Here is a 20,054-nt window from a genome sequence, read left to right as displayed (position 1 = left end):
TTCATTTTCACCATCTTCACGGTTAGTGAGGTGAAAATAAAATAAAAAAATAAAAGATAGAATAAGTTTTGTATTAGCCAATCACGTGGGTGATGAATGAAGGTTGATAACGACAGAGACCAAGACATTTACGATATTTATTACAAAGAAAAAATTGTCTTTATATTGACTGCGTAAAAGGACCTCTTTTTTGCATAAATAAGCAAAGAAAGAATAATTTTTTTTCTTTTTGGACTTGGCATAAGTAGAACAGGTAAGATGATTCTTAGCTTAAACATATGACTCAAGGAAACAAATATTCCAGGTTGTTTCATATGATCGAGTTAAAGAATATTACTGATGAGAAAGAGTAGTTCCCAAAGTATATTCTTGCAGCTGAAGTAAGCAATCTTGTTTGGCATCTTTCTCCGATTCAAAATTAACACAGAACAATGAGTGAGTCTTTCATTCGCTATCATCATCATCATCATCTCATCATCAAATCCGTTCCTGTATCTAACAAGCTCAGCATCAACCTTAGCCTTCCTAGGACTCATCAACACAAGCTCAGCCAACTTCCTCCTAGCCAAATAAACCTCATTCGGCTCCACAAGCTCCCCTCTCTTATACGCCTCTCTCAGAAACACAGTGTGAAGCTTCCCGTAGTTCCCGCGAGTCGATATATAGAATATCCCCTGATGCTGGAGAAGAAACTCCTTCAGCCTCTTAGGCAAACACATAACGTTCCTGAAATGAGCGATCCTCTCAAGAGTGATCTTCTTCTCCACGGTCAGAGACAGCAGCTCGTGGATGCAAGCGACGGCTCTCTTCTCCAGCCTCTTCTGCGCTTCCAACGACCTCAAGTCGTAGCCGGAGATGTCCTCGTAGGGAGACCAGTAAGGAAGCCTCTGCCATTTCCAAACAGCGATGCGGAAGTACTTCCCTATCTTGAAACCTGGAGGGAAGTTCACTACAAACGAGAACTAACATCCTCTGCGCTATTCCTTTCGTTCCTATACTCAATCTCTCTAACTCTCTCTATAGCGCAAACAGATAAGCTCTGCTCTCTATCAACAATCTCTATATACTTATCTCGAGTCTCCTCTCCATCGACAGTCTAAAGAACTGAGGATGCTTCAGAATCACAGAGTACTCAAAATCATCAGGGAGACCAAACTCACTCCGAGCGATTCTAACATGCTCTAAACGGATCCTACCAGTGTTGGACATCATAACGAGCTTCCTCAACCTAGTAACAGCTTCAGGTATCTGAGAGACAACAGCTTCTTGCTCGTCACGGATCTGATCAAGAGCCTTGCTGTTAAACTACAGTAGAGGATTCTCTGGACGGGGTGCTCGTAGACCTCGAAGACGTGAGGGAACTTGAGGAGGAAGGCTCCCAGGCTCGTGCTGCTTGAAGCCGAGGCCTAGGCGGGCGAGCTAAGGTGTCGAGGAGAGAGATAGGGATGGTGTTTTGGGGTTGGGAGAGGATGAGGGAGTGGAACTTGACGACTTTGCGGATTTTTTTCTCGACTTCCATGTAGTTGTCGTAGCCGTGGTCGCGGACTCGTTCTTGCTTTGTTGGGAATGGTTGTGGATTGGGAGAAGGGTTTGGAGAGGGTTTGGTGGATTAAAGGTAGAAGCTTTGTCGATAGTTTGGTCTTGGGTTTTAATGTGGGAGACGTTTCTCAGTAAAGACTTCATCTTTCTCTCTTGTCTGAAAGGCTCCGAGGAGACGCAGATGAGAGAGAGAGAGAGAGAGAGAGAGAGAGAGAGAGAGAGAGAGAGAGAGAGTTAAGTGTTGGTTTTAGGGTTCACTATCTGGACCCGGTCCAATGTTTGTAGCGCTTGAGATTGTTCGGTCTATTTTTAGCACTGGAAGTAGGCCATCGGGTTCGGTTAGTTCGGGTTATTCGGTTTAGTCAACATAAAACTTACCAAAATCACCACAATTTCGATTCGGTATACTTAAGTTTTTGATCTAGGTTGAATTTTGTATAAAATTTCTGATAAATTCAAATGATTTTCAGTTATTTTGGTTGATTCGATTTGAATTTGGTTATTCTGTTTAAGTTTTTGGTATGGTTTAGACGTAATTTTTTTTTCTCTAAAAACATAGAAAACCAAACTAACTGATTATCAAACCGAAAATCGCATTAGTACGGTTCGGTTCAAAATCCCAGCCCTGACTGGAAGCATGAAACAGCCCAGCTATGTTCACTGGATCATGTTCTGTTCCACTACTTAGTTGTAATCAGTCTTTACTTGATTATACATCGTTTCAATTAAAGAATAGAGAAACCAACAAGGTGATGTGTATTATAATATCACTTCTTTATTTACAGTGGGGGAGGAAGATTGCATACTTACTACTTAGCTAGATACAGTTTTTACAAGTGAAACGATGACAGTAACAGCATCTAGTTTACCACCTCTGTATCCATCATGTCCTTCTTCTTTAGCTGCGTCTGAAAATGGCGTTCTCTCCGTCTTAGATCTTCCCACCTCTTGTGCCTTTGCAGCTATCAACTCTGCTATTCTCTGCTACCAAAAATATATTAATCAACACAATTCAACAAAAATAGATGTAATAAAGTTTGTAGCATTAAGCACCTGAGGTTCCAAACCCTGTTCCAGTAACCTGCAAACAATTGAAACGATCTCTTTCTCATACAAGTTGTCAAAGAGGCCATCAGTTGCTGTAAGGATAACATCACCCTCTTCCACATTCACATTGTAAACCTGTAGTTCGTGTGAAACAAGACCGCATATATTTTAAATAAACTATTCAAGAGTGTATGTCTGCTACTTGGAAACATGATTGACATTGCTTTTAAGTAATATCAACTCGTACCTCTGCAAGTTTTAGGACATCATCGCCTCGTGTAACGTGCAAGGGAAAAACAAAAATGATGAAACATAGGAGCTGACTTCTGCAATATTGTTCTGTTCCTGATGAGAATGAATCCTGAGTCTCCAATATTGGCAATGTGGAGTTCCTACAAAGTAGTTTTACATGATCAAAACGCACTGTTGTGATCACTTTAAACAGGATTGTCTAATTTAACCAAGTCTCACATTATTGCTAAGATGAGCAACCAAGGCTGTGGATGATCCAGATGACTTAGTCTCATTGACACTTCTATGAAGAACTTGAACTGGATCACATATCTCTGCAGTTTCATCAGAGATAATCTTTTCACAGTTGCTCATGAGTTCTTGAGCATGCATCCCCTCATTGATTTCTGAAAGATGAACCAAAACATATATACAGTCAATAAGAAAAAGCTAGAAGTGAGTGTTTTGGAAACTAATAAGCGAAGAAAACTTTAAAACGTACCTTCAAAAGACCACTGAGAGACTCCGTCTGCAACACCTAGCCAGTTGTTGTTCTCAGAGATAAAATAAGCATCTTCCCTACCTGCCAATGCCTGGACATCATTACTTTTACATTACTAACCATATAATATAATCTTTAAGTATCTAAAAATTAGAGCTAATGTTTCTTTAATAATATTAATATGCCATAGGGTCAAATCATATTCACAAATTATCCATAAGTGTAAGAGTTTTGAAAGAAGATTGTGATGAATTAATGAAATGCAGAAGGTGATAGTAAAGTTACTACTTGTCCCGTTGTCCGTGTTGAAAACAAGTGAACTGCAAACAGAAGGAATCAATCACAGGTACCTTAAAGGGGTTTTGGAGTGAAGCAGAACCAGATTCCAAGTAAAATGCTTTGGACACAAGCTCTTCCCTGTTTAGAAGTAAAGCATCCAAGCACAGTAAAACAAGCATGCTTTTATAAAAGCTGCAATATGATACTTAAAAAGGTATGAATATATGTACATAGTATGCATGCAGATATGTATCTATGCAAGACAATTAGTATAGTTCATTAAGCATTCACAAACACTTAAGAGTAAAATATATCACTTACTAACCTGACTGAAACCACTTCAATGGGTTGAAGACTAGCTGTTTCAGGTTCAGGAAGTTGGAGATTTTCGTCATTTGTGTCATTGACAGTTTTAGATATGCTACCATTATCATTTTTACTGTCAATCACAGCTACTTCATCTTCTATGGTTGAAGTCCCATTTTCTCCGTCATTTGCCTTTATAAGAATGAAAACTAATTAGAGTGATGGCTGTTGACAGACAATCTCTGATGTCTGTTTCCTTCTATAACTGTTAAAACTACTTAATGGTTTAGACTTAGGACCTCACCATTTCAGACGTATCAACCACAGGCGTTTCAGCAGTCTCCTCAATGCTGTGATTTGTTGCTTCGGAAGTTGAAATTAGTTCACCAGGGGACACATAAACTGTAGCTATTGGTTCAACGACAAGATTTTCATCAGGAGACACAACAACTAGTTCATCAGGAGACACAGAAACTGTAGCTGTTGGTTCAACGACAAGATTTTCCTCAGGAGACACAACAACTAGTTCATCAGGAGACACATCAACTGTAGCTGTTGGTTCAACGACAAGATTTTCCTCAGGAGACACAACAACTAGTCCATCAGGAGACACATCAAGTTCAACTGTAGCTGCTGGTTCAACGACAAGATTTTCTTCAGCTTCAAAAGTCTTCATCAGTTTTTTTCCTCTCTTCCAAACTGTCATCAAGTTCAGTGGTAGAAACATGAGCAACTTCCTTGAGATCATTCAACTGCGAGCCATGTTGTGAACTAGATGATATTGGTGTTGCTTGCTCCTCCACACGACTCTCAGTGAGTTGTTGATAACCATTTGTCTCACAGTCTCCTCTTATTTCATTCACTGAGACTTTCTCCATGACTTGAGAAGAAAGTGGCTCTACATTCTCATTGGTCTTTTCTTCAGTAGCGCTAGTAGGAATAACTTCTGCTACACTAACTATAGAGTTCAGATTAGAAACACTAGCAATTTTAGCTTCAGCTTCATCTTCACTCCCCGAAACAGTAACTGGAATTGGCGTTTCTTTCTTTTTCTTAGCAGGAGAACGAACCCTTTTACGATCCTTAATTTTGATCACACTGCTGAGACGGGCAGGAGGAGGAGCTCCATACTCTTTCTCAGATACTGTTTCAGTACTAGACTTCACCGGTTTTATCTTCACAACAGATTTTTCCTTGAGAGACTCCAGTTCAGAAACAGGATCTAGATCGGCCAATGCATGTCCTCCATCTCTCACTCCTTCACTGGCTTCTTCCTCTTCTATCTCAGCATGTTGCTTCCTCTCTAGCTCTAAGCATCTCGCTTTTTCTTCAGTTTCACGATACCTCTCAACCTCACTTGCATCTCCGAATCGAAAGACCTGGCTTCCATCCTTGAGCTCTGCAGATCCAAACAACTATAAGTTACCAAACTTCAAACCGAATCAAGTAAATATAATCTAGAAGTTTTTTTTTTTTTGCTTTGAAAGTATATGATCTATAGACACACACCAAAAAGCAAAAGGAAGAAGAGGAAACAAAGGCTTACGAGTTGTAGACACGAGATCAAACTTCTCCGGAGCAGTAGAAGAAGACTGCGAAGGTGAAGTAGAATTAGCCAATTGTAGTTGAGAAGACAAACGAAACTCAGAAACAGAGAATCTAATCCCACTCCGAGACAAACCCCATCGACGGTGAAGAGAAGAATAAGAAGAAGAAAATATCAGAAAAGGCAGAGGAGGAGGTTGAAGAGAAAGTAGCATCAAAGGATCTGCCATAACACTTTAACATTCAAGTTTTGTAACAGTCACATATTTGCTTTAGAGAGAGAAGAAGCTGAAGATAAAAACCCAGTGGTGGTAACCTTCTGTTTCACACAGACATGTTCGCTATTCGCATGACACGTGGCTAATACTTTTCTTACTTAAACACTTATCTATTGTCATTAAAAATCTCACCTTTCTCCTTCTCTCTATCCTCTCGAGAACCGGCCGTCAATCTCCAAACCAGAGATGGTGACGACTCTCAACGTTTCTTCTTCTCCTCTCCCAACCAAATCGTTCCTACCTTACCGCCCCCCCTCGCCGTCCGATCACCTTCTCCCCCGTCTTCGCCGTCCGCTCCACCGACCCCGATAAATCTTCTCAATCAGCCTCCCGTCCCGCTAAATGGAGCTTGGACAGCTGGAAATCGATGAAAGCTTTGCAATTGCCGGAGTATCCGGACCAGAAGGATCTCGACTCTGTTCTGGAGACGCTTTCCTCTTACCCTCCCATCGTCTTCGCCGGAGAGGCGAGGAAACTCGAGGAGAAGCTTGGCCAAGCCGCCATGGGTCAGGCCTTTATGCTCCAAGGGGGTGATTGCGCTGAGAGTTTCAAGGAGTTCAACGCTGATAACATTAGGGATACTTTTAGGGTTCTTCTTCAGATGGGTGTTGTTCTCATGTTCGGTGGTCAGATGCCTGTTATAAAGGTTCGATTTTTTCACTCAAACTCTGTTTTGATTCTGTGTATAAAGGTTCGATTTTTTCTCTAAACTCTGTTTTGTTTTTAGTCTTTTGTGTTGATTCTGTTTATCAAGGTTCGATTTTTCACTACACTCTGTTTTGTTTTTAGTCTTTTGTGTTGATTCTGTGTCTAAAAGTTTGATTTTTCACTCAACTCTGTTTTGTTTTTAGTCTTTTGTGTGTGACTGTGTTCTGTGTGTCAAGGTTCGGTTTTTTTACTAAACTCTGTTTGTTCTTGTGTCGTGTGTGTTGAATTAGTGGTGGAAAGTTTATGTTATTTTGTTTTGAGTCTCTTGTGTTGTGGAAAGTTTATGTTTTGTTTGTTTTGAGTCTTGTGTGTTGTGGAAAGTTTATGTTTTGTTTGATGGGTTTTGTTTGTGTGTTTCAGGTGGGGAGAATGGCGGGTCAGTTTGCGAAGCCGAGATCAGACCCGTTTGAGGAGAAAGATGGGGTGAAGCTGCCGAGTTACAGAGGAGATAACATAAACGGTGATGCTTTCGATGAGAAGTCTAGGATACCTGATCCGCACAGGATGGAAAGAGCGTACACACAATCTGTAGCTACGTTGAATCTCTTGAGAGCATTTGCTACTGGTGGTTATGCGGCAATGCAGAGAGTTAGCCAGTGGAATCTTGATTTCAGCCAACATAGTGAACAGGGGCGACAGGTTGGGGGTCTTAAACTTGTGGTTAAAAATCGTTTGGAGACAAAACTTTTTGCTTAAGTCAGAAACTGTTGTTGTGTTTGTGATGATGAAAATAGGTACCGTGAATTGGCTAATAGAGTTGATGAGGCTTTAGGATTCATGGGTGCAGCTGGGCTTACGAACGCACACCCGATCATGACCACTACTGATTTTTGGACATCCCATGAGTGCTTGCTGCTGCCTTATGAGCAAGCACTCACGAGAGAAGACTCGACGTCTGGACTTTACTATGACTGCTCTGCGCACATGGTTTTGGGTTGGGGAACGAACTCGCCAACTCGATGGTGCTCATGTTGAGTTCTTGAGGGGAATCGCTAACCCCCTTGGGATCAAGGTACGTTATAATCTTTGAATACTGTTTAGTTTCCTTATCTTGATTGTGTTTTTTTGTTTGTTTGTGTGAACTCAGGTGAGTGATAAGATGGTTCCAAGTGAACTGGTGAAGCTGATAGAGATACTAAACCCACAGAACAAGCCTGGAAGGATAACGGTTATAGTGAGAATGGGAGCTGAGAATATGAGGGTGAAGCTTCCTCATTTGATCAGGGCAGTACGTGGAGCTGGTCAGATTGTGACTTGGGTTAGTGATCCAATGCACGGGAACACCATCATGGCTCCAAGTGGGCTAAAGACTCGTTCTTTCGATGCAATCAGGGTAAATAATACTTCTTGCTCATGATCTTTTTTTTTGGCGCAGCATGATTCATGTCTATCTATGTGTATATATATCAGGCGGAGTTGAGAGCGTTCTTCGACGTGCATGATCAAGAAGGTAGCTTCCCTGGTGGGTTCATCTAGAGATGACGGGTCAAAACGTGACAGAATGTGTTGGAGGGTCACGCACCATCACTTACAACGATCTGAGCTCACGTTACCATACACACTGTGACCCGAGGCTCAACGCTTCTCAGTCTCTGGAGCTTGCCTTCATTATCGCAGAGCGTCTGCGTAAGAGAAGGCTCGGTTCCGGGAACCTTCTGTCTTCTATTGGATTCTAGACGACACAAAGACAATGCCTTTATCCCAATTCTGATATGATGATGTGCATAGAGAGTCGTTTAAGTTTGGTTGGTGTCCTAGTAAGTAACACTTTGGTTGTGTTTGGTTGTGTTTGGTTGTGCTTTAGGGTTGTTATTGGTTTATGTATTTTAATGGATTTAAAAATCTAACCAAATTGAGTGTTTTTGTTTCTATAATTTTGAAATCCATATTAAAATCTAATAATTTGTATTGGTTTTATGATTTTAAAATCTAGTGTTATTTAAAAAACATAAATTTACTTAAAGGATTTGATTTGAAATTGGATTTGAGTGGATTTATAGATATTTTTGAAAAAATACAAAGGAATAAATATTGAGTTCAACCTTGTTATTTTGATTGAACTTTTAACGTTTGGAGAAGTTCTCACGTAGACATTTGCTATTTGTCAGATATCTCAAAAAACTTTGTGTATTCAGTTAATATATTTTATGGTGTCTTGATTACCTTTTTCTTTTTGGTAACAAATGAATTCTCACCTTGTTCCAATTTATAGTTACTGGCAATAGTTCAAAGTTTTGAGCTTTAATATTCTCTTGTATGTAATTAACTAGTTTTGGATCTTCCTAACTCTTACCTTGTCACTTTCCCACACTAACCAATGAAAATTAGTACATTCTGAACAATTTCTCAATCCCAAACATTTTCTCTCATGAACTACTAAGGTTATTATTTAAGTTTAGTTACGATTAACCTATTTTGAATTATTAAAATAGATCAAAGTCTCGTCCTACTTATTCCATTTTATTGATTTATAACAATTCATCTATTTTGATTTTGAAATTCATAACGCTTATTTGGTTTTTAAAATCATGGATTTATCAAAGAATTTTAAATCGAAAATGATTTATAAATCCATTAAAAACTATAACCAATAATACCACTTGATAAACCGTTGGTAAATCAGTTAAGTTTCAAAGTATATATCATTTTTCTTCAACAGCGTAAATCGATTCTGAGAATTTCAATCATTTACTAGATTTTATATGATATATAAAAATAAACTAGTTATGATAAGATGTGTATAGAGAGACTCTCTTAAGTTATTATGTTACTAGTAAAAGAAGACATTATTGTTTTGTGTTTGGTTATGCTGTCGTGAAGTGTCTTCACACTCTATATTTGTCTTAGTAGATCAGTTGATAAATCATTTAAAGTTTCCAAATATCCTTCTTTTTTAGAAAGTAGGTCTGTGGATTCCAGATAGTTCAATTCGACTTAAAATATTGTCGAATTGAATTGAGTGTATTTGTTATTTTTTAATATTTATTGAAACTAACTGATATTTTTGGGTTTTAATTATATTTTATTAAATTTAGATAAGATGAGTCAGTTTTATTCAAAATTTGGTCAATTTAGTTAGTCCAAATCAAAATTTACTTAATAATTTTATTTTTTAAAAATTCCATGTAGTATTTTGGTTTAGAAATCCATGTAGTATACTATTTAATTTCAAAGATGCTATCTTTAACTAATATTACTTACTTGCAGACGACAACGTCCTTCAGACAAGGTTAAAGCTGAAAATATAGAAAAGTAAAAGATTACATACAAGACACTGAGCAGAAACTACAAGAATCCTCATCGCCCAAAATTCCTATGAGATTTCTTTCAACTTCGTGTTACTATTTACATTAATTAATGGTTATCATATCAAACTTCTCATTCTTGATTCATCCATGTTCGCCATAAGCACATTTCCTCTTTAAACTCCTTAAGATCGAAATTATAAATCCAAATAAAATATATAGATTTTATAATCTCCTCGGATTAGTATTTATAAATCCGAAGATTTTTTTTCAGATAAATCTTTGTATTTTTAACAAAGAAATTTATACAAATCCATTTTGAAATCAATTATATTAGTAAATCCATATGATTGAATAACATTTGATTTGATTTGAATTAGAATTTATGAATCACTAAGCTAATAACACATGATTTTAATACAGATATTAAAATCATACAACCAGGATTTTTAAAGGCACCATTCAATAACCCCTACCGACGAATTGAAACCGAACTAACTAAATATTCGGTTCGGTTCAATTGAAAACCGGACTACAAGAAAGAGTCGATATTTACCACGAAAAGTCTGTTCATGCTGTTGTAAGATTTTGACTGAAAGACATAAAACTTTTTTGACAAAACCATAAAGGGAAGTTGTAAGCGATTTTCAGACCTGAGATACCACACGGAAGATAACTAGAGTAGAGGCTCAGGAGCCAACCTCCATGGAGTCTACATTCGCCGTTTTCTCAACCGTCACCGCAACGGCGGCGATGGCTAAAACTATGGCTGCTCCTCCTTCGTTGCCTCTCCTCACTATCTCTAAAGCTCTTCACCGCCACTTTTCCGGCGCCAGGCATCTCCGTCCTCTGTTGCTCGCTCGCTCCTCTCCATCCTCGCGCCGTCTTGGTTGCTTTCACGCAAGACGAATCACCTCGTCGGATTCGCTTTGCTATAGGAGCTTGGGAGCTGCTGTTTTGCCCGTGATACGACGCCGTTTGCAGTGCTTGTCCAGCTCGTCTCCGTCTTTCAGGAGTATCTCAAGTGGTGGTGGTGGTGGTTCTGGATTTGGAGGGTATGATGGTGGAAGCGGCGGTGGTGGTAGTGGAGGATCGAATAGTGGTGATTCAAAGGCGAAATTGGGTGCTGGTGTCTCTGTTCCGTCTTCAGACATCATTATCCTAGATGTCAGAGTACGTTCATCTCTCTCTCTCTCTCTCTCTCTCTCTCTCTCTCTCTCTCTCTCTATCTCTCTCTCTCTCTCTCTCTCTCTATCTATCTCTCTCTCTCTAGATTCTTGTTGATCTTGAATTCACTTCGGCTATGTTATGTGTCCTACTTGATTGAAGGGGATGACATGTGGTGGTTGTTCAGCAAGTGTGAAGAAAATACTGGAAAGCCAAGTAAGCCTTTTTAAGACCAAAACTCATGTGTTTATGTTCTTTAGTAGAACATTTGCTTGTCTGATTATTTTGTTTTGAAAAAAAAAAGAATTCTTGTTTTCTTATCTTTGCTGTCTAGCCTCAAGTTGCTACTGCTAGTGTTAATCTCACCACCGAGACGGCAATAGTGTGGCCTGTACCCGAAGCCAAAAGTGTACCTGACTGGCAAAAGACTTTAGGCGAGGCGCTTGCCAATCATCTCACCAATTGCGGCTTTGAGTCCACTCCTCGAGGTGAGAGGGTTTAGTCTTATTTGAATGATGATGATTCAGTATGCTTGAGCCTTGATGCTGTATTAAGATTTGTTTTTCTTTTCTTTTATCTCAACAAGGATCAGATTTTGGACCCTTCCTTATGTGCTGTTCTTGCATTCTACCTTTAATCTTTGTGTTTCCAACTCTTCTTAACTTCTCATGCAGTTTCTAGTAGTGTCTAGGAATATGGTTCCTTTGGAATCAATCAGGGATAGCCGGAGATGAAAATTTGGTTAGTTAGCAAGATGAGTGCATGAGACAAAGAAAATTCCTAGTTGATCTTTAGACAAAGGTTTAACCTGTCTGATTGATTTTGTTTGATGACCTTAATGCTAACTGATTGGAAGTAGAACACTGATAAGAAATGGAAACACAAATCTCATCATCATTTTGCAAATCCGGTGGATAATGGTTGGGGGTAGGGGAAGTTCCTGAAGATATTTCTGGACAATTTGCAGGATGAAAGATTTCTCCAGCAGCAATCATTCATGGTATAGTACTAAGTATCTTTTTCTTTTGTTACAGATTTGGTGACAGAGAATTTCTTCAAAGTTTTTGAAACAAAGACAAAGGACAAGCAGGCTCGCTTGAAACAGAGTGGTATAAATGTTTCCCCCAAATAGATTATATTATTTCCGGAAGTTGATGCTTTATCGCTGATATTTGTATAATCTTTTTGTCTGATTACAGGACGCGAGCTTGCTGTTTCATGGGCTCTATGTGCTGTATGCCTAGTTGGCCATTTAACTCACTTTCTTGGTGTGAAGGCTCCCTGGCTCCATGCAGTCCATTCAACAGGGTTCCATGTCTCTTTATGTTTGCTTACGTTGCTTGGTCCCGGGCGTCAGCTAATACTTGATGGTTTCAAAAGCCTTTTAAAAGGTTCTCCCAATATGAACACGCTAGTTGGTCTTGGTGCCATGTCATCATTTAGTGTTAGCTCCCTTGCCGCCTTGATTCCCAAATTGGTAATTAACTACCCTTTATGGAGTTTGTAAACTTTTCATCTCTCCATGTACTGCATTGCTCTCCTTGCGGTTGGTTGCTGATATTATAAAAGCTGTTTTGACATTATCCAGGGCTGGAAAACATTTTTTGAGGAACCAGTTATGTTAATAGCGTTTGTGTTACTGGGAAGGAATCTTGAACAGAGAGCTAAAATAAAAGCCACCAGTGATATGACTGGCCTTCTCAGTGTTTTGCCTTCAAAAGCTCGCCTTCTGCTTGATGGTGGTGATCTGCAGAACTCAACTGTTGACGTTCCTTGTAATAGTCTCTCTGTTGGCGACCTAGTCGTCATACTACCAGGAGTAAGAAGAAAAACATTTTAATTCCCTAATATGATACTATGATGTTATTTCCCTAGTTTTATCTTGTTTTCTGCTAATGCAAAGTGTCCTTGACGCTTTATAATGTTCACTTATTTCACGCAGGATCGAGTTCCAGCAGATGGTATTGTCAAGTCAGGTAGAAGCGCTATTGATGAGTCAAGTTTCACAGGTGAACCATTGCCAGTGACAAAAGAAGCAGGGGTAACTTTCTTCTACACGACTTCAATTATTCTGCTCATGGTACTAATTTATGTAGATGTAACTCATGTCTTTGTTGTTAAAAAAATCTCTTGGGCTAGAGTCAAGTCGCAGCAGGATCTATTAACCTGAATGGAACTCTTACTGTCGAAGTGCATAGATCAGGGGGTGAAACTGCAGTTGGGGACATTGTTCGTATGGTTGAAGAAGCTCAAAGCAGAGAAGCACCCGTACAACAGTTGGTTGACAAGGTCTCTCCTCTCTTTCCTTTCACATTTCTATATCAATCTGCATGCTCTGGATATTTTCACGACTAACCTTTGTTTTTTTTTTGCAATTACAGGTCGCAGGGCGCTTCACGTATGGAGTGATGGCTATCTCTGCGGCTACATTTACATTTTGGAATCTATTTGGTGGACACATTCTTCCCCCTGCCTTGCATAACGGGAGCCCAATCTCCTTGGCCCTCCAACTATCTTGCAGCGTTCTGGTATAACATTTTTTGTAACATAAGTGTTATGATCACCTTTCTCCTCTTTTTCGTTTCATCTTTTAGTAATCATGCTGTCTCACAGACCTTTATCTGGATTTAGGTTGTGGCTTGTCCATGTGCCCTTGGGTTGGCTACACCAACTGCAATGCTGGTAATTTTTCTACTGGATAAAAGTCCTTTTATTGTAATGGATGAGACAGAGGTAAGATGTTGAATAACTTGATATATTATATAGGTTGGTACGTCACTAGGAGCAAGAAGAGGCTTACTTCTTCGTGGTGGTGATATTCTTGAAAAGTTTTCCTCCGTTGATACTGTTGTCTTTGACAAAACTGGGACACTGACGAAGGGACACCCTGTTGTGACTGAAGTTTTTATTCCTGAAGATTCAAGGTTAGGCTCTTTGCTATATCGAACTCTACCTGTTCGTCAAGGACTTGATAAACATCTGATCTCGATTGTTCTTATGCAGGCACAATTTGAATGATACTTGGTCAGAAGTTGATGTTTTGATGTTAGCAGCTGCTGTTGAATCAAACACCACTCACCCTGTTGGGAAAGCAATTGTTAAAGCAGCCCGGGCTCATAATTGTCAAACTATGAAGGTAGGACTGGTAATGTTATATGTTTCCCTTGTTTGATGAGCTTAAGGAACTCCTTCACTGCAGGCAGAGGATGGAACGTTTACTGAGGAACCAGGGTCTGGAGCCGTTGCTATCGTCAACAACAAGAGGGTTGCAGTTGGGACACTAGAGTGGGTTCAAAGGTATAATCTTTTCATCCTTTGTATTAGTCGTTTATCGACAGAAGCTTCACCTTTTGATTCACTCTCGTTCAATGCAGACATGGAGCCACTGGGAACTTATTGAATGCATCTGAAGGGCATGAATCCAACAACAACCAGTCTGTTGTGTATATTGGGGTGGATAATACACTCGCTGCAGTCATCCGCTTTGAAGATAAGATCAGGGAAGATGCTGCACAAGTTGTTGAGAATTTGACTCGACAGGGAATAGATGTGTACATGTTGTCTGGTGATAAGAAGAGTGCTGCAAACTATGTAGCCTCTGTTGTTGGAATTCCTCAAGAAAGGGTATCTTCTCTCCCTGCAATATCACCTTAACTCCTGTAAAAATTGCATGGTGGAAACTGATGATAGTGAAGTGCCAGAAAAAACAGTACCTCATCCTAGGTTTTTAATACAGGTTATATCAGGAGTTAAACCAGCAGAGAAAAAGAAGTTTATCAATGAACTTCAGATGAATAAGAATATCGTTGCAATGGTGGGAGATGGGATAAACGATGCTGCTGCTCTGGCATCTTCTGATGTTGGAGTGGCCATGGGTGGTGGTGCGGGAGCGGCCAGTGAGGTGTCTCCCGTTGTCTTGATGGGCAATCGGTTAACACAGGTTTGTCATATTAAATCTTAGTATCATATTAGAGAATGAAAATTAGCACATCTATAAGATAGATATTATTCATTTTCATCTTGTTGTATGATGTATAAGTGATTGCTATGCAGTTGCTTGATGCATTGGAGCTAAGCCGGCAAACCATGAAGACTGTAAAGCAAAATCTTTGGTGGGCTTTCGGATACAACATTGTAAGTTGTTCTGCATTTTCATGTTTGAGTATCATTGTAAATTTCTAATGAGGGAATGTTTCGTATTTTATATATAAAATATATATATATATAGGTAGGGATCCCAATTGCAGCTGGAGTATTGCTGCCATTGACTGGAACCATGTTGACTCCATCAATGGCCGGGGCACTCATGGGTGTGAGCTCTCTCGGTGTCATGACTAATTCTTTACTTCTGAGGTACAGATTCTTCTCCAACCGAGAAGACAAAAATGTCAAATGGGAACCAAAAGAAGGAACAAAGCAACCACATGAGAATACAAGGCTGAAAGAAAGCTCTTAAACTGAGGATTCCGCTATTTCGAGGCTAAGTTTTGCAGAGATATATCTCTTTTTCGTTCCCTTACTTTTCATCATTTTATTATCTGAGCTTGTAAGAGAACCAAAACAAGATAATCATTTGAGGACCATTGCTTTGAGCTTGTAACTTATAGACACAATACAACATTCAAGACACTCTCACTGGCTTTTGTGTTTAAGTCATTGCCTTTGAGACTCTGGAATGTGATTTTTTGTACAAATATAGTGAATAAGCAAAACTCAGTTGAGAAATGAAGAACCAAACAAGCTCCCTAGAAAAGAAAAAGGAAAACTCTTTTGCCAAATCAAGCTCTTTATTATACAAACTCCCAGTCTGGAAAGAGCCAGGACAAATCAATCAATAATAGAACAAAGCACAAAATCATAACTCAACCCTCAAAACAAAACAAAAATCATCTTGTTTCTCCTATACTTTTTATAACCAATAACATTTATGAAACAATGTGTAAAAAGAAAAGAATCTCTCACAGAGTTGGTTTGTGTTCTTCAGATGACACCATGAAAATACTCCATGAGATTTGCTCGTAGATGAAAACCAGTTTGTTTGATCAGTGTGCTTGTAGATCCTCACAAAAACCCGGTTTACACCATGTAAGTCATTCCAACTTGCATCAAATGCGAATGCGGAACGCTTAGGTTTGTAATCCCTCTCCTGCTGTTTTTCCTCAAGAAAGCATACATGTAATTTATTACCAGCTTCTTCAGAAACCAAGAGTCCTTTGTAGCTCTTATATCCCCATGACCCAGTAGATACACTACCCCTGACTCTTTCGCTTTATGTATAAACGACAACTCTTTCTCTAAACTCTGTTCCGCATCCAGCGCTGGTGTTTCATTTGAAGGACCTGCCCCAAAATCCATGCTGCTCCTTCTCTCTGAGGGTCTCTTGTTAAACTCCATGTGCTCAGCCAAGAGAGGCACTCCAAGTGAATACACACTTCCATTGGGTGCTATCAAAACTCTGGAAAGAGTCGTGTCATCTTCAGAATCCGTATTATGGTCTCCGTCACTCTCAAGTGAACGCTCCTGAGCTTCCTTCCTTATAAATTTCTCTAAACTCTCAATCAAAATTTGCTCAAACGCCTGGTGATTTTCCTTCCTCACATCTTTGTATCCGTACCTGTTTCAATCACAAGAAAGATACATCAAACCAAATTACTTTCCACATGAAAAGCACTAAGATTTGTTTACCTGGCAACACAGCGGAATAAATGATAACTTCTTGGGCAGACACGTCTGAAAAGAAACCTCTCAGACTGAGGCACGCTTGGAACAGGGACATACTTTATACACACAAAGATAACCATTGAATGGATTGCAGGTAGTGTGGTTAAGAAATGACCAAATATAGCCGGAACTCCTTTCGCTAGCTCATTATAAAGAAGACCAATACCGGGTGCTCTAATTGTACCAAGATTACTGCCTAGTTCTCGCAGTAGATTCATCGGTAGCTTTTTCTGGACTTCGGTTTCATACTTCAGTTTACTCCCGTAGTTCCAAACGTACATAATGAAAAACATGATTGCAGCAAAAACCAGGATGATCCAACTTCCGTCAGCCACACTTGACAAAACTGATGAGAAGAACATCAATTCGACTCCTAGAGCAACAATTGCAAACAAGCAGACGACTATGATGTTCGTCTGCCAGATAAGAAGCATGATTAGGGTCACCAAAATTGTCGTAGTCATCATAATTCCCAGCTCTGCAATGCCTGAAATACAAAACCAGAGGCATTAATATGTGTATGATTGAATGGACAAACTTGAGGTTCAATACCTTGTGACTCGTGTCTTAATACAAATTAAGGAGTAAATATAATGGGTTTCAGCCAAATTTTCCAATTTTCCCCAAACCAGATGCTACGAGAGGGAAATATTACCATATGCGTTTCCAATCATGAAGATGTTTGAGATAGAGCAGATGACGATCAGGCACACAACCAAAAGGAACCAGTTTAGAACCGGTATATATATCTGTCCGATGAATTTCTTTGACGTGTGGATGATTTTAAGACGCGGGAAACAGCCTAGTGCTATTGATTGTTTGATGCATGTAAATGTGGCAGTTGTCATTGCACGACTGGCAATAAGAGCAGCAATATTAGAGATGAGAAAGACTGGCCAGAATATGAAACCTGAACAAAAACAAAGAGCAATAAACAGTTAGAAACTTGAAATGAGCCGTAAAATAAAACCAGCAAATGAAGGAAATACTCTTGTTGATCTTGACGTACTGTGGAATCTAACGGATCTTACTTGGAACTGACGAAAAGAAAGCATTCTCAGCATGGCTGAAATTTTCGGAAAGGTATGCGGCTTGGCCCAAATAACCCAACAAGAGGCAAGGTAACACCAGAAGGGTAAAAGTAAGCTGCATATAAATACTACCACTGAATCAAAAGTTCAGATGACTAAGAAAGACAACTATCAGAAGAACAGAGAAGGAAGAAACGAGTTTTTATCTCTTTAAACTACCTGGATCGAGTGAACCGAGAAATAGCTAAGATCAGCAAACATGGCCTCCGAACCTGAAACAAGATCCGCATGTATAATATGAGAAATAACATCTAGAAAAAATTTCAGTCAATACATTTTACGCTTTTAAAAATCTAGCCCCGAATATGATATAGAAATTTACCAGTTGCACATAGAACACAACCCCCAAGCGCATACCACGCATTAACAGAGTTTCTCTTGAAAAAGAAATAGATGTGTGCAGGATTAAAAGCTCTAAAAACGCTGCTGTCATATTTTGCAAGGTTGTAAATCCCAATTCCCGCAAGACAGAAGAACCACAGAAGTAAAGCTGGACCCAAAGCAAGCCCCAATTTGCTGGCTCCATATTTCTGTACACTGAACAAGATCACAAGAAAGCTGACTGATATCACGAGCACCTGATCTGCAAATGAGCCACAATTAGAAATTATTCAAAAAAAAAAGGAATCAGTCGCGACGATAGGATTTATGTTTCTGACTAACTAAGAAAACTCGAAACCTAATTTTCTTGTGCCAAGACACGAGAATATTTCATATTTCTTAGCCCAGTTGAAAGTTTAGTGGAACTATTGGCCACTATTGATGGGCAAAAGAATTTCATGCTCTTGTTTGACGGTATATAGTCTAATTTAACTAAATGGACTCGGGATGGAACCCTCTGTAGGTGCAAGGAATGTATATATGCATCCAGGGATTATTTTACAAGAAGTGAAAGATAGACATCATGCTCATGAAAAAAATCAGGGTGAAGACCATCAACTAGATTACAAGTTACCTTGTTCTATAGCACCAACTCCAACCTTCAGACCACCAATAGCAGACATTACTGAATCCAAAAGAGGTCATAGTTAGAAGCAGTTTACATGTTACTTCATAGTTCATACAGATCGACCACAGGACAAGGTCAGCCATCGTTTGCCAACAAATAATTGCAGTAGTGACCAGTGATGCTTTCAAAATCCATTTGTAACTGATATATACCTGACATTGCAGGCGTAACAACGGCATCAGCAATCACCATAGCAGTGCCGGCAAGAACCAAAATCAGAAGAAGCTTTTTCAACACCATTGACGCCTCAAGTTTTTCCTTTATTATCAAAGATCTTTCAAGTTCCGGAGATGGAACCTTCAAACCAAAACCCGAAATGCGCGCATCTGATGGAAGCTGATTTGGGATAAGGCTAACGTTCGCGTTCCTACAGATCAACGAATACAAAGCAAAAGTACCACCTGCAATCCATTTCCAGAATATCAAAACTTTATCCTTCAAAAAATAATTAAAACTTCACAAGAGGTATATACCTTCACCATCGTCATTGGCCCAAAGAACAAAGAACACATACTTTACAAGAGGGAGCAATATCAAAGTGTATATGACCAATGACAAGGCTCCGATTACATCTTCTTTGTCGTTGATTGGAGATCTGTTGAACATGACACTGAAAGTGTACAAGGGACTAGTTCCAATATCACCAAATACAACCCCTAACGTCTGCAAAGCAATTATTAGCTTCCTTCCTATGCTTGAATCCTTCAAGTTAAACACTTTGCATCAGCTTTTTTGTAATCACACGAACACATGGAGCCAAAATCAAATGCTAACCTCGATGTCGTTCTTCTGAGCTCCAGGGATCTCGAGCGCGTCGACATCGAAAGAGTCAACGGCGGGGCTAGTACGAATCAGACGCTGCTCCACATTGTCGTCCTCCTCGTCGGAATCCACGTCTCCGTGCTGACGCTCGTCGTACCCGTCGTCGTCCTCGTCGTAATCATCGTCGTCGTCGATTGCGTCGTAATCGTTCTTCTCGTCGAAGACCCAGCGCGACAAGGACGTCGTGGAGCCGTCTCCGGTTATCTCATCGTCCATCTCGGAGCCGGCGTCTCCTCCGCTGCTTCCTTCTTCCACGCTAAACATCGGTACCGTCGGGAGAGAGAGAGAGAGAGAGAAAAGATCAATCAGTGACGCGGGAAGGTTTAGATCTTATTGTGATTCAGATTCGTTATCTGATCAGAGATGGAGACTGAGAGAGAAGAGAGGACCTGGCACGGATGAGGAAGAAGCTTACACGTGTCGTATCCTAGTTCAATTAAAGACCGGTTCAAATTAAATATCTTAAGTACGTGTCGCCTGGTGGTTCAATTAGAACCGGATTAAATCAGCTCGATTGTGAAAGCAAACCGGGTCGTCGTCTTGGTCAAAGTTGGGATTTAAATA

At 39.7% G+C, this 20,054-nt stretch overlaps 4 protein-coding genes and 1 pseudogene across 4 annotated transcripts; 2 read left to right on the top strand and 3 right to left on the bottom strand.

Moving 5' to 3' along the window:
• Positions 1–256: 256 nt before the first annotated feature.
• On the bottom strand, positions 257–1,560 carry LOC108843306 (protein ROOT PRIMORDIUM DEFECTIVE 1). The gene is given in 6 exon segments (XM_018616474.2): positions 257–964; positions 967–1,092; positions 1,095–1,298; positions 1,301–1,379; positions 1,381–1,413; positions 1,415–1,560. Coding segments are annotated over 6 exon segments (1,188 nt in total). The 5' UTR covers positions 1,520–1,560; the 3' UTR covers positions 257–323.
• A 757-nt stretch (positions 1,561–2,317) lies between these two features.
• Positions 2,318–5,710, bottom strand: LOC130501175 (probable protein phosphatase 2C 62). Its single transcript, XM_056996039.1, is given in 11 exon segments — positions 2,318–2,520; positions 2,593–2,721; positions 2,834–2,881; positions 2,883–2,978; positions 3,058–3,224; positions 3,320–3,410; positions 3,670–3,736; positions 3,924–4,096; positions 4,209–4,486; positions 4,575–5,303; positions 5,451–5,710. Coding segments are annotated over 11 exon segments (2,175 nt in total). The 5' UTR covers positions 5,680–5,710; the 3' UTR covers positions 2,318–2,352.
• A 155-nt stretch (positions 5,711–5,865) lies between these two features.
• Positions 5,866–8,135, top strand: LOC130501171 (phospho-2-dehydro-3-deoxyheptonate aldolase 2, chloroplastic-like; annotated as a pseudogene).
• Positions 8,136–10,266: 2,131 nt separating this feature from the next.
• Positions 10,267–15,543, top strand: LOC130501172 (copper-transporting ATPase PAA1, chloroplastic). Its single transcript, XM_056996036.1, has 17 exons — positions 10,267–10,853; positions 11,010–11,063; positions 11,182–11,335; positions 11,882–11,956; positions 12,047–12,324; positions 12,436–12,666; positions 12,790–12,888; positions 12,987–13,136; positions 13,229–13,375; positions 13,479–13,529; positions 13,614–13,771; positions 13,851–13,983; positions 14,047–14,144; positions 14,222–14,471; positions 14,584–14,787; positions 14,901–14,981; positions 15,076–15,543. The coding sequence occupies exons 1-17, from the start codon at positions 10,386–10,388 to the stop codon at positions 15,301–15,303; spliced, it is 2,859 nt and encodes a 952-aa protein (XP_056852016.1). The 5' UTR covers positions 10,267–10,385; the 3' UTR covers positions 15,304–15,543.
• A 72-nt stretch (positions 15,544–15,615) lies between these two features.
• LOC130501173 (potassium transporter 13) lies at positions 15,616–19,866 on the bottom strand. Its single transcript, XM_056996037.1, has 10 exons — positions 19,443–19,866; positions 19,142–19,370; positions 18,821–19,069; positions 18,615–18,665; positions 17,982–18,242; positions 17,819–17,871; positions 17,600–17,714; positions 17,224–17,478; positions 16,533–17,055; positions 15,616–16,461 (listed from the first exon to the last, which is right to left on the bottom strand). Exons 1-10 carry the CDS (start codon positions 19,752–19,754, stop codon positions 15,924–15,926), a joined length of 2,586 nt encoding a protein of 861 aa, XP_056852017.1. The 5' UTR covers positions 19,755–19,866; the 3' UTR covers positions 15,616–15,923.
• Positions 19,867–20,054: the final 188 nt, after the last annotated feature.

The sequence above is a fragment of the Raphanus sativus genome, unplaced genomic scaffold (genome assembly GCF_000801105.2).
Source record: "Raphanus sativus cultivar WK10039 unplaced genomic scaffold, ASM80110v3 Scaffold0111, whole genome shotgun sequence".
In the NCBI taxonomy this organism is placed as follows: Eukaryota; Viridiplantae; Streptophyta; class Magnoliopsida; order Brassicales; family Brassicaceae; genus Raphanus; species Raphanus sativus.
This window is presented reverse-complemented; position numbering and strand designations above follow the sequence as displayed.